The 14315-nt window shown below is 39.5% G+C and overlaps 2 protein-coding genes across 10 annotated transcripts in view; one reads left to right on the plus strand and one right to left on the minus strand.

The window, feature by feature from the left end:
- Window positions 1-1913: 1913 nt before the first annotated feature.
- Window positions 1914-14315, minus strand: part of LOC308232189 (uncharacterized protein) — a gene marked incomplete at both ends in the record, with an annotated part of 36040 nt that continues 23638 nt past the window's right edge. Inside the window, 3 exons of the mRNA XM_080638266.1 lie at window positions 1914-2419; window positions 2502-2780; window positions 2902-3049. Of these exons, the coding sequence (XP_080494392.1) occupies window positions 1914-2419; window positions 2502-2780; window positions 2902-3049 (933 nt within the window). The remainder of the gene's footprint in view (window positions 2420-2501; window positions 2781-2901; window positions 3050-14315) is intronic.
- Window positions 2773-14315, plus strand: part of NIPBL (NIPBL cohesin loading factor) — a 159580-nt gene continuing 148037 nt past the window's right edge. For all 9 annotated transcript variants that reach the window (XM_080636687.1, XM_080636691.1, XM_080636689.1 and 6 more), the window contains exon 1: window positions 2773-2944. The gene's annotated coding sequence lies outside the window, so the exon portion shown is untranslated. The remainder of the gene's footprint in view (window positions 2945-14315) is intronic.

Genomic DNA, 14315 nt, shown 5'->3' on the forward strand with positions numbered 1-14315 from the left:
TATCTTGATATCTGTCCAGTTAATGTCTGAAATACTTGATTTATCCCTTTTCCTGGCCATTTCAGACATAATGATATGAACCCCATGCATACTAAAATACCTCTTAGGAACATAATGATCCTCCATTCTGAAATAAATCGCTATGAGTAGACCTTTGAAGACAAAAGGAATATAAAGAACCACTTGTCTAAATGCAGTTGAAGAATTTGATCTTTCCTTTTAAAAAAGTGGGTTACAGTAATACCTAATGGAATAAAAAATACTTAATTTACCTTTAGGAAAAAAAAAAAATCCTGATTTGCTCTTCTGTTACATCACCTTCTAAAAGAACTAATAACTTAAATTAGTTGTTTTCTTGGGCAGATAATAACATCATAATACTTAGGCAAAATAGTAATTTCTATAAATCCTTTTAGTTGAACGAGATTTTAAAAGCGTGAAATGGTCCCATGACATTCTCACTGGAAAATTCTGACTGAAACAGTAGTCAAATAGGTGTTGTGTCTTACCATGATGTTTGTGCTGCCTAAACTCTTTGGCATTTGAAAAGGAAAATGTCGTTATTTACACTGTATTTACATACTAAGTCACTACTTCAGAAAAAGTAGTCATTATATAAATAAATTACTAAAATCACAGAAAGACTCCATCAACACGAATTGGTAAAATTCTGCTACAAGCAGATTGAAGTACTATTTTCAGGCCAACTTTTGTCACTTTAGAACCACATTTTCCTGTGTTCATGGGTGTGTATGTCCACATACATATGGATATGTGAACTCCAGACAGGTAGTTCATTAAACTTTAGTTTATTAGCAAAAGAAGATAAATATTTCCCACCTTGAGTTACAGAGTTACACTGTATTAGATTAAGCACAAAGATTTAGGAATACACTTCATTTGCTACAACTTATTTCCCTTTATTTCAGATGGATAACTTGAAGTTGTAAATGCATAAATGATTAGAGGATCGGAGCCTTTCATATTAACTTGGAACAAATGTATGCAATACATTTTTTTTCAGAGCCTGTTTTTCTCTGTCTCCATTAAGTTTACATGAGCACGTACCCATCAGATATGAGTATTTCCAGTACTGAATCACCATGTGCTCCAGTGCCATCTTTGTTTCTTTGCTTTCAAAAACAAACTTTGGTTTATCCAACATCACGAATTTACTAGTAGTTTAAGCTTGGGAGAAGCATTTTAAATCTGTATTAAAGACAAAGCATTACTTGGGAAATTCTGAGCCTTGGAGGAATTCAGGTGCATTGGTGTAAGATGCTGTCCCTTTGTACAAATGATATCCATCCAGAGCCGAAAGGGTGTTTTTGTATGTCACAGGGTATTTACAGCTGTGACCAACTGTATGGCTGAATCCTGAAGCAAGCAGACAAACAAGGCTTCTTCTAGAAATGAAGGGATTTTTGTCCAAGTGCCAAGGAGCAAAACAAAATAAGTGAGTACAAAATGATACAGTTAATTCATCAGATATAAATGCTTCTTCACTATTATCCTGTGCTGTGATTAATCACAATTTTACCTGTACAGAGGAATATCAGAAAATCTTTCAGACTAGGACATTCTCCAAACACAACCCACAATTAAAATATTTCCAGTAAATCTGGTGGCGGTGGGGACCATCAGCCTCCAGTGAAGGACCCTTCACTAGAACATCAGCATTTTCCAATGTGCTCGTCCAAACCAGGTTGTTTTTAAAAGTCACTCCAGTTCGGTATGTCCAGATGGAAATCCCTCGCCCCGGCAAGGCTGTCAGCGTGGGGTGTTCCAATTCCTGCGGCACGGCCCCTTCACACCCGCAGCGCCGGACATGAGCGGTAACAGTAACTCCAGCAAGTCTCCCAGGTCTGACACACCTCACCCGCCGGGAGAGGGGCACTGCAGCCTCTGTGCGTTCATTTTAAGCCTTGACGCGAGGCGGCATTTTGCAGTCCTCCCCCCGTCCTTGCGGAAGCTAAAAATAAAACCCAAAATGTATGGGTTTTTTGTTTGTTTGTTTGTTTGTTTGTTTTAACTGCCATTTCTTCACAAATCGCTGGCTGCCTTCCTCGCCGCGCACGTCCGAGCGTCAACTCTGGTCTCGTTCCGCGCATCAGGAGGGTAAAAAAAACAGAAAGAGAAACTGGTGCGGCAGGCTCAGGGTGTGGAAGCGCAGTGGCGGCCCCGCCGCGGAGGCTTGCTGTGCCCGCCGCCGGGCCAGGCGAGGCGGAGGGAGCAGCTCCAGCTGCGGCGGCGCCGAGTAGCGCCGTGGTGGCGGCGGCGGAAGCGGCGTTGGTTGAGCGAGCGAGCGAGGGAGCGAGCGGGCGAGGAGGAGGCAGCGCAGGGAAGGGGGAGGCTGTTGGTGTTTGGCGCCGGTGGAGGGAGTCATTCCTGCAGCTGCACTTCCGGTCGGCATTTTGTTCTGAGAGAGAGCGAGAGAGACACACACAGGATCCTTCCCCCTCCTCCTCTTCCCCTTACCCCCCCGCCCGGTACCGGCTCACCGTGCCTAGGCTGACCCGTCCCCCGCCGTCCTGCACCCGCGCACACAGAGGGAGTGGTGGCGACGGCGGCCCCTTGGCAGCGCTGCGCCCCTCGGCCACCCCCCTGCTTCCCCGCGGCTCGGAGAGTGTCTCGGAACCGGTTCGGCGCGGTCCGGCCTGGCCTGGCCGTTGTTGATGTTGTGAAGCAGGCGCAGGGGGAAGGGATTTGTCTTGGCCGCTCACCCCCCGGCTCTACATGTTCGCTGCACTGAGGAGGAGACGGAAGAGGAGCCAGCCCCCCTCCCGGCCCGGATTATTGTTGTTATATTATCTCCCCTCCTCCTCCTGCTCCGCGGCGGCGGCGGTGGCCCAGCGGCGGCGGCGGCTCCTCTGAGGAGGGAGGGGGGTGGATTTCTCTCACCGTCTCTCAGATTCTCGTTGGATTCAGACGCCGATTTGCTCAGGTAATCCCCCCTCCTTGTCTCCCCTTCCCCTCCCTGCCCTCTCCAACAGCGGGCCGGGCCTCCTAGCCCTGGCGGCCCAGCACTGCCGGGATCAGAGCGAATTAGCTGTTATCCGGGGTAGAGGGGAGTAAGTGGCAACCGGAGGTGTTTTTTTCTCAGCCCCCCTTCCTGCTTGTTCAGGTTTGGCGGAGGAGATTGGTTCCTCCAGGGCTGCCGGGAGGCCCAGGCCCGGTGGAGAGCGCAGGCCCGCCGGCCAGCGCCTTTACTCCAGCTCGGGGATTAGAAAGGCGAAGCAGCTTCTCAGTGACAGGCCTCAACCCGGAGAGGGGCAGGAGAAGGAGGAAACAATACAAGTAGCCTCAAATGTGCACTTATCCTTTGCCATATTTACAACTTCACCTAGGGCGAGGAAGGAAGGTCCCAGGGCAGACAGCCCTCTGAAGTGGGGAAGGAGTAAGTGGAGAAATAGGGGAAGAGAGACAATGTAAATACTCAGGAACAAAAATACCATCTCTCTTCGCTAATACCTTCTCTTCGTATCAGAATTGCGTTCTGAACATTCAGAAGTTCGAATGCATATGGATTTATAATGTGCAGAGGTTTAATTTCCAAATAATACAGAGATTGATTAGTGTGTTAATCGCTTAGTATATTTATAGCATAAAACTAGTGCTGGTGGGATGATTGACACAACACGGACGCTTGCAGACCCAGGAAATAGAGATAGGCAAGCATATTGTATCAGGCACTCCACACAATCTGTGTCTATGTGCTGTATATGTTACAGGAATATGTGCTAAATTGAAAGGAAATACCATTTTATGCTTCTGGCAAAAGGAAAATGGGAGAGGGATGATATGTAAAGTGCTGGTTTTATGACGTTTGAGGGACCAAGGTGAGGATGAAATCTTGCCCAAAGTACTTGAGAATCAAACATTTAATTTAATTTAGTGAAAAGTGAGGAATGCTTAAAAAGTGTCATCCTTTCTTGTAAGGCCATATCACTTTGAGATGCTGAGGTTGTTATTGGCTGTTTGTGTCCACGATGTTTGAATATGTAATTAGGTGTCATTTTAACAGGTCAGATGTGTTTTGTAAGTGACTGCTGATTAAGTGTCAGGTCTTTATAAGTAAATGGCAGCTAATTTACAGTAAAGTAAATCTTGGACTTATGTGTGATAGAGTTTGAGAGTGTTACTAAAAATTGAGGTGGATTTAAAACAGACACCCTGTGAACTAATAAAAATACTCCTACAGGAATTACATAATAGAGGGAAATTTCAAGATACATTTTTTCATCTTCCTTGTAGCAAAGAAATTTGTAAATGGCAAACAAGTATCAACGTTACATAATTTCTGGTTTTTTTTCAGCAGTATTTTTAGTGGTTCAGGTAGATCTGTTATAATAAGTGGTTAAGGTATATAATAGAGTAGCTTTTTGGTGTCTTGTGTGTAGAATCGTATAATAAAACTGTGCTATCATGTCTCTGAGTGCCCTGATACATGTTTAAAGGGTGAAGTTAATATAGCTGTCACGTAGAAGGCGTGTTTTTAATGCTGTAAATCCGTGTAGTAGTCAGTAGCATGTCCGTGATTTGTATTGGTCAGGGAGCAGTTTGAATTTTAAAAAGCTTGAAGATCCTGCTGAGCCCCAATCCCGGCCTCCCTCCCTCCCACTAATCTCCCATTCCTGTCTTTGTGCTGCCTGGTCCTGTTAGACACTGTTTGCAACAGGGCCTCGGGCCTACGTGCGTGGAGAGGAACCATTAACACTTTGAAAAGGCAGCCTTTTATTTTTAAACTTTGTGAATTGCACAGAGAGCCACTAGTCGTCTCTAACTGTCCTTATCTCAGTGTGTAGCAGCAGAATTGCTATTTTCTTTCTGTCCGTGCATGCGTAGAGGCCGAGTGTAACTGCTTTATAGGAAAGAAAGGACTGTGCAGAAATAGTTGTAGTTGTTGGGTAGTTTTCATCATCAGGAAGCGACATTAGCTCCAGCGTTTCTTTCAGCGTGTAACAGCTCTCCTTGTAACAAAAATGGGTTTGTTAAGCTAACAGTAGTGACTTATTTTTCATTTCTAGAGGTTTGCTTTAAATATAGCAGATACGAGCAGGAAATGAGCTACTGTAGTTATGTAGTTCCTGTCAAGTTTATCTTGCCAGGGTTGTGTTTACAACACTTTTTTTTTTTTTTTTTTTTAATCAGAAAACATGTACTTTTCTGATACGAAAAATAGGCTTATTTATAGAGTGAAATTTAAAACTGTATTTGTGATTTGTAGTAAGTTTGGGTTTTTTTGTTCTTCTGAGCCATATGTGATTAATCCCAGATTAGTTGCTTTATCATGGTTTATGTAGTTGTAAATTTATCTCAGAAAAATGTATTTAGCATTCAGAAATATTTAATATGGAAATGTTTATAAAGAAGTTTATTTTTGATTTAGATTGTATTTTTTAGCATGCTTAAGAGTGTGTGAGTGCGTGTTCGTGAAGCAGGACTATGTCACTTATATACTACTTTTTCTCTGACTTTAGGAGTTTATACTGGTCCACTGTTTATCACAACAGTTAGCTGCTGCAGGTTTTATTCATGTTATAGAAACACAAAATTAATTATTCCACAAGATAATAGAGCAACTATTAGTTGTAGCAACTATTTTAACTGAAAGAAGAAAATACTTTCTTCTTTGTATCTTTTATTTTGTATTTTAGAACACTTTGCACATTCTGAATTTCCTGAGTATAGGTTTTATTTCTTTTTTATTTTGCGTTTAACTTCTTAAACTTTTACCTGAAGTTATTCCAATAATTCTTTTTTTTTTTTTTTTTCCTGAAGCCTTTTGCTGTCTTTTAAAGCTGTTTTTATACTTCTTTTTAAAAATAAAGGTGTAGGAAGAGGCGTACCAGTAAAATAATTTATTTTTTACATTTGAAGTGTTTGTATTTTGATTTAGGTGAAACAGGAATAGAGAAGCAAAATTATGTCACTAAACCCCTTTGCAGATCCCTATTCTGTATTAGTACAGGTAGCCCTGTGCAACCTTATTGCATGCTTGAGACTCAGTGTACGTTAATTTTCATATGACTCTTCTTGTGGAATCAAGGCAATAAATGGTAATTTCATTAGGATAGAACCATGGGGTTTTTTGTTGTTTGTGTAATGATTAAGGTAATGCAGCTTTAATCCTAAACTTTTCATGTATTTATTCCTCTATAATGTAAATAAACTATATTTTGGAGGCTACTAGATGAAAAATAGTCAAAGTGTGAATGGATTTGAGCTACGGATTAGTGTAACAAACTTCTTACTGCAAAATGCGTTCAGTGGCAAATGTGATACTTCTATGTGTGTACTATATTGCAAAGTGTTAAAGTCATATTGAATTTATAGTAACATTTTATGAATACTGCACAGGAAATGTAAAGTTAGTGGGTAACTGCTGTGCAATTAGAAATAGAAAAAAAAAAGTCTATTCTGAATATCGAGATCTAGGAAAGAAATAAAGTCTTCAAATTCAGAAAATGCGTTTTAGAAAGGTGTATAATAGTCATGAATGGATGTATGTAAATTCATTATTATTACTTCATTGGAAAAATGAGTAGTGACTGCTTTAGAATTTGGTGCTTGGTAGGTATGATGTGGCTCATCCAGTGTTGGGGTAGCTATTTATTGTCACAAAATATATTACTAGGAATACCTAATATTTGGAAAAAAAAAAAAAAAAAGAAATGGCCATTTCAATGTGATCCAGGTTATTTTCAATCTTGCTTTTTATATGCCTTTATTAGAAGTAGCACAGTTTAAGTTAGCATCTGATTTTGAATTGTGAGTAATGAACACTCAGTTGCACAGAGATACCTACAAAGAAATGCTTCTTACAGCTGTGTATTATTGCTAATAACCCTGTACAATGATGATCCTTTTTAATAGTCAAAAAGGGAAGTCGTCTTGAAATGACAATTGTTAAAGGCATGTATTCTAAAAAAACTTTATTAATCTATATTTGTGTTTTTATTTTCTTAGTATTGGAAACATACTTCTTAGTAGTTGAGCTTGACCCCCAAAGTACATGCGAGAGAAGTGCTTTATATTGACATCTGCTGCACCTCAGGAGTGAGGAAATTGTGTTTGAGGAGATTGTGCAGGATCCATGATTTGTGTCTCGCTTCCTTTTCCCTCCAGCTCACTATGAAAAATCTTGCTAGCAAAAGGGAGGGGAGAAAGGGTTTTGGCCCACCTGTATGCAGAAACTAAAAGGAATTCCAGTTAAATTGGATGTGGTTGTTGATACTTTACTTGCAGGTGATTATGTGGTTTGCACAAATAACTTAAAAAAAATATAAACATTGAAGAGAATATTTTATGTTAAGGTCAGAAAAAATTCTAGGAAGGTTCATTTTTATGGCCTTTAGTATTTGTATCAGTTTTCAGTGGTTTTCTAATCAGAAATCTCGAAATACTTCATACGGATTCTAACTTTTCAGATTATTGCTGTAATTTGATTTGAAGCATTTTGGTTTTTGTAGCAGTGTGTATGTGTAGGTACGCAATGCACTTTACAGGAACAGTGTCAAAACTCACTAGGCTGCAAAGTAAGGGAGTAAAATAAGGAAACAGCAGACTAAGATTACAGAACCAAACATAATCCAGTTCCCTTCTCCATATGCTGAGCCTTTTAACTACTTTATTGTATTCCACCGTACCTTTGGTACCTCAGTTTAATGTCTCATACAGTGCATGGGAAATGCCAGCTGACTGGTATACTGTTATACAGCATACCAAACAAACACATAACCTAGTTCGTGTATTTGTTTTCCTTTGTCATTCAGTGTGCAGCCTGCTGCCTTATTACATGCTAGTCTTTCATGAAAGCTGAAGTTTTTTCATCTCTTAATATGTAGGAATTATCTTAAAATAACTCTCTGTACTTCACAGACATTAGAGAACTTTTTTTGCACATCTGTAAAGTATTATTTCAGTTTTAAGGATGGAAGACAGAAACTAAATCAAAATACTGAGTTTTAAAAGAGCTTAAAATCTTGAGTAGTTTGACATGCTTTTTTCATCTGATTTTTAAAGTTTCTTTACAGCACTCAGTAAGTTCATAACGTTGTTTTCTTCAACTTTATTTGTGGTTGTGAATGCACTTCATTTCAACATACCAGGCTCATTGTTTCTCATGCTAGATCCCTGAAAAGTATAGAATGATTTTATTGATGGCCTTAAACATCTATTAAGTTTCAACTGTCTTGATCATGCCAGCAGTTGGAAAAGAATGGGTTTCCTATCCTGAAGACTTCAAACAAAATCACCCCCCATATTGTGAAGAAGCCAAAATCTCTTTAAAGTTTATTGCAAAGAACAGAGACAACTGTTAATAACCCAAATTCCACAAGTAGTTAAATGGCTTGCCTGCAGTATTGGAGACAGAGATTCAAAATGTTACTCTGTAAACCTCCAGGGTTGTTAGTTCTGTCTGAGACATTGTTTATTGGCTGTTACGGATAAAACTCCGCCTCTTACACTGATAGTTGTAGCAGTTATCCCAATGAGGGAAAACTTTTGCACCTAGTGGTCAGACCGTTTCATTGTGATGTTAGCCTGTTGTCCAGCTGCTGTAGGGGTTTGTTAGCAAGGCAAGACTGTTCTGAGGTGTTGCTAGCTAGACCATTGCTTTTGTGGTATAGAAAAGTCTAGGTCCAAACATCTAATCCATGTTGGGCAGAGAAGTGTTTTCTGTTCTCCCATGTGGCTTTTTATGTCATATGATCTAGACATGGCCCAGAGGCTGTGAGTATTTTATCATAAAATCATAGAATGGTTAGGGTTGGAAAGGTTGTTAACATGATCTAGTTTCAACTGCCCATGCCATGGGCAGGGATGCCTCACATTAGACCATGTCATCCAAGGCTGTGTCCAACCTGGCCTTGAACACTGCCAAGGATGGAGCATTTATCACTTATTTGAGCAACCTGTTCCAGTGCCTCACCACCCTGCCAGTAAAGTAGTGCTCAGTCTTTTTTTTCTTTTTCCTTTTTTTTTCTTTTTATCTTTACTTGTGAAAGTTTTCTGTGAAAATAAGGATTTTTATTTTTTTTTAAGAGTTGATTTTTATAAATGGCAGTTCCCAGCAAAAGATCTTAGATGAGAAACTGGTTTTGATCAAGTAGATTTATTAACTGTGTTTTATTAAATTCCTCAGTAAAAAAGTGTAATGTCTGATGGAAGGTACCTCCTTTTGCTTGGTAACACTGATTTGTTCTGTGACATGTATGTCGTGTGCCATATATAAGGCAGAGATCCTGTGAATAACACGAAACAGTACTTGATCATTTTTTTAATTACTTTCATATTGCACAAGGCACTAAATTATAGGTGTAAGCAACCAGAATTCTGATATTTCTTAACACTTTAGTGCTTGGTTTTATAGTACTAAAACTTTGGGGTTTTTAATTTTTTTTTAATAAAATGTAATTAAGCAGACTCCTTGAGTGTGAACATGTGTCTGTGATAGTGCAGCCACTATCTCTGATGTTTGAGCTAACAATCTCTCCTCTGGGTTGACCAGGTACTAGGAAAGGAGAAGGTTATAAATAACTTGTCTCTGAAATTTTGTTTTCAATCTTAGGTTTTAGTAGAGGCTGCCCCCCTTTCTTGCATGTTATTTTCCATTCAGATGTTTTGCCCTTTTTTTTTTTTTGAATTCAGAATTACATGTGCCCAGAGTGCCAAAAGGTGTGGAATTGGCAGTGAAGTGGGGTGAGTGGCAGTATTCACCCACGATGCTCCATGAAGGAGGAACAAAAAGTGGCTCCCAGTGACCTAAGCATGAAATCTGTGTGCTTGCTGGATATTGAGGATGGGGGCAAAATTTAGAGGGCCCTCATCAGATGCTAAATACAATAGCTACCTTAGTGTCTGTAGAAAAAATAGTCTGGAACCTGCTTTCTGTAGTCAAAAACCTGGGAAATTTTGATGAGATTCTGGTAAGGCTGTGGTGAGAACTCATGAGGAATGCTGTGCGGAGATCTAAAATCAGTCTGACTTTTTATTTATATTTTTTTTCCCCTGAAGGGAAAAATAAAAATCTGTCTGATAGTTTGTTTATTAAAGATTTAGTTAAAACTAAGGAAATATGATTGCATTTTACTACATGGTTGTTAGGTTTTCCTTTTTCACTTTTTTTTTTTTTTTTTTTAGTAATGGGAAATGTATTTTCCTCTACTAGTATGCTCAGTGATCATTTGATCTTCCTGGAAGTGTCTCTAAAAACTCATGCTGAGGCATAACCTGTAACATAGAAAAACTTCAGTGTATCCTAATGAAATTTGGCAGTTGCAAGTATTTGAAACATTTCTTAACAGTTAGTAGTCAACTTCAAGAATACATGTTGCTTGCTTTTTGTACGTAGGACCAATAGTGGCTCCTCTCAGTTTCCTGACAACATAACTGTTTAAAGGCACTGATATTACTTCTGACTTTGCTAAACTTCAGTCATTTAGGCCAAAATCATTCATGCTGCATTGCTGATTCTTTTAATAAAGCTTGAAGCCAAAATAACTCACTGATTCCTCAGGCTCATGCTAGAGAAAAAGAAAAATATTTAAAAATGATTTCTGACCCTGTTCTCAAAGTGATTGGAGCACCCCCATTCTTTGGGAAAATAATTCAAAATTGAAGAGTGAGGTGACTTTTTGCGTTAGGGATGTGCATTTTGTTGTCATTCGAAAACCTGTTAAAAAATTGGACAAGTTTTTGGTGTCTGAAAAATTAGGTGACTTCTCTGGTTGTAGGCATTAATGTTGAAAAATTTGACATGCACAAGAGGACTTTCCTAATAAGCACACTTGTAAGCAGAGATGTGGTACAGACTCTTAGCTTCGTGGTGTCCATTCCCTGGTTATCCACAGTGCTGATTTGAGTGTGGAGAAGACAAGAACTGAGGTTTCAGGTGTCTGGAAGGGTGTACACATGAAGGAGGTAGTGGACTGGAGCCAGACTTACACAGGATGGGGAAGGAATGAAAGTTTGAAGGGCAGGTTTTGGGAGGAGGATAGGAGCTTGGAGTTTGTAGGGAAATAATGACTGAACTATGACGACTGAATGAAAGAGCTAGTGGGGCAGATAAAACTGTCCTTAATCAAGATAGCAGAACAGCTATGAAACAGCCTTAGTGAGAAGCAAAGGCAGAAAGGTAATTTGGAATTGGGTGTTGAGGGAAGCAGTTCACGGAGGGGAATGGGTGAGAAATATGTACTGAGAGAGACCAGAGAAGGCAAGAAGAACAAACTGTCTGAAAAGCCAGAAGTACAAAACAAGGATAGGCTGGGTGGAGCAGCATTATTTTGCACACAGGGATTAATGGTTTTATTTATTTATTTTAACTGAGGAAATCACATAGTGCAAAAAAAAAAAAAAAAACCAACAAAAAACAAACAAACAAAAAAAACCCCACACCAACAAGGCTCAGAAATGTGGAGCACGTCTTCCACGAGCGAATGCTGGAGAATTCTGTAATTCAGGTTACCTGTGTGGTCTGTGTTTGGCATCTTTGTGAATGCATAGTGATCTTTAAGTATGTCATGGCTTTTTTTTCTTGAAGCAGGATGCCTATTTCTTTGACTTTGTGGAGTGAATGGAGCTGTTTTTTTATTTGCTTTGTTTCGAAAAAACACAACTTATTATATTAAAGTCTCCTAGGATAGGCCTAAGATACTGTTGGTTCTACCTTTGGGAAAGGAGTAGACTCTTTGAGATTGCTTCCAGTCCTGTCTTTTATAATTAAGTATTTTGATTTCTCTTTGGTGTTCACTGTATACTTCTCTGCCTTAATCACTTCACGTCATTAAGCCGTACTCCAGAGACAGAATTCTTCATTTCATCACGAGCTTTTCTGTGACATATATTGTAACATCGGAATTCTTCAAAAATATCCATTTTTTAAATGTTTTTGAGGAGAGTATGTAGTGGAAGTTGGGAACTGAGATGCAGAAGTTGGTCTTTATAACTTTGGAAATCTAATTGAAGCAATGGTAGGACCTGAGTTTTAAGTTAACTTGATTTTTGGCATCATAATATATGTGATAATATTAGAATCATAGAGTCATAGAATAGTTAGGATTGGAAAGGACATTAAGATCATCTAGTTCCAACCCCCTGGGACACCGCCCACTAAACCATGTCACCTAAGGCTCTATCCAACCTGGCCTTGAACACCACCAGGAATGGAGCATTCACAGCTTCCTTGGGCAACCCATTCCAGTGCCTCACCACCCTTACAGAAAGAACTTCTTCCTTATATCCAATCTAAACTTCCCCTGTTTAAGTTTTAACTCGTTACCCCTTGTCCTATCACTACAGTCCCTAATGAGGAGTCCCTCCCTAGCATCCTTATAGGTCCCCTTCAGTTACTGGAAGGCTACTACAGATTTGCTGATTTTGGTTACAGATATAACTAATCAGGGATTCAGAGCATGCAGGAAAAAAGGAACACAGAAATATTTACTGTCAGTAATAGAAATACAATGAGATTCCGAAGAGCGACATTTTTCAGTTTTCTGCTATCTGATCTGCAGCCTCCTCCTCTTCTTACTTCTCTTCCTTTTTTATTTGAAGAGTCACATATACAACAGACCTCTCAGCCTTATGATTAGCCTCTGATTCATTTCCAGAGCAGATTCCTCCTGTGAACTGAATGAAGATTGGGCTGGGGAGGTGGGAAGGAAATGTTACACAATTATATAATCCAAGGACTGTGTCACAATTCTTGAGTGCAGGGGGGATTTATTAACTTTGGATTGACTTTGCAAATGTGATCTTTCAGTCTGGGGGTGTGGGATTTCCTGGTGGAAGTCTAGAAAGCTTTGACTTGGTATACAGAAAAAGTAACCTTTGCATATTTATGTCAGCTTTTCTGTGTTGAGTGTTCTTGAAGGGTTTTTTCAAGTCAGACCTTCAACATATTTGGTGGTACAAATTTTAACATATGCAAATGCATTTAGTATAATATCTTTACTATTTAATATACTTAATATTATTTAATATGCTTTTACGTTGCCTTGTAAAACAGCTGTCACAGTGCAGTAATTAAAATTTTCATCTTGATTTCTATATTATAAAAAGGAATTGGAGTGGGATGAAAAAGGGACTTTGTTGTGTGATACTTCTGTTAACACTTCAACTCTTGATTGTCAATCAGAAGTTTGAGATTTGCCCTTCATTGCCCAGGGAAGTTGTGAATTTGGAAGTTGTTGAATGCTCCATCCCTGGTGGTGTTCAAGGCCGGGTTGGACAGAGCCTTAGGTGACATGGTTTAGTGTGAGGCATCCCTGCCCATGGCAGGGAGGTTGGAACTAGATGATCTTAAGGGCTTTTCCAACCCTAATTATTCTATGGTTCTATGAGATGCATGAACATGCAAAATGGAACTACACACATGCAAAAGGGATCCATAGTGCTTGTCAGTAGGAAACATTGGACAGATTTTTACCTCAGGAAAGAGAGTTTAGATAAGTTTGGTTTATAGTTATATTCTTTCTTCCAGGCTTTTCCCCTGTTGTAGTTAATTTTCTTTGCACTGTGATGTATTACTTCTACAAGAGGTGAAGTGAATGCTTGCTGCCCCATAAAATCTTAGAGCCAGCTGAAGATGCTGATATATAGTGACAAATGTATGTGTGAATCTCCTACTACAGAAGAAGATTTTAGAGTGTGTTTCTGATGTCCTGATCAAAGTGCTCTTCCTCTGTCCTGCAGAGATTTTGAGTGAAGGGTTGGAAGCAGTGGCTGTTACGCAGTGTGAAGTAATCAGTTTCCATGTTATGCGTGTTCAAAACATGTGTATGGTTGGACTTTCCTACTCTGTTTTTCTCAGGCTTAGATGTGAAAAGAGTGTTGAGCTGATTAGTTTTGCAAAAATAGTGGCAGATCTGGCATACACTGAAGTAAAGCTGTAGGTGAACTTGCTTGATTTGCTTGGTGGTAATTTAGGTGACCAACGGCTTAGAGAGATGTAGGAATGCAGTGTGCACTCTACAGTCACTATTATAAAAAATTACAGTTACAGCTTTGCATATTTACTCACTGGAGTAATTCTCTCTGGTTCTGTCTAGCACGATGTAAAGTTTAATCATGTTATTTACAGAAATAGATCATTTATTTTTACTGTGGAAAATATTAAAATGTTTAGAATCATAGAATCATAGAATAGTTAGGGTTGGAAAGGACCTTGAGATCATCTAGTTCCAACCCCCCTGCCATGGGCAGGGACACCCCACACTAAACCATGTCACCCAAGGCCTCATCCAACCTGACCTTGAACACCGCCAAGGATGGAGCATTCACAACCTCCCTGGGCAACCCATTCCAGT

Source organism: Psittacula echo, assembly GCF_963264785.1.
Source record: "Psittacula echo genome assembly, chromosome: Z".
Classification (NCBI taxonomy): Eukaryota; Metazoa; Chordata; class Aves; order Psittaciformes; family Psittacidae; genus Psittacula; species Psittacula echo.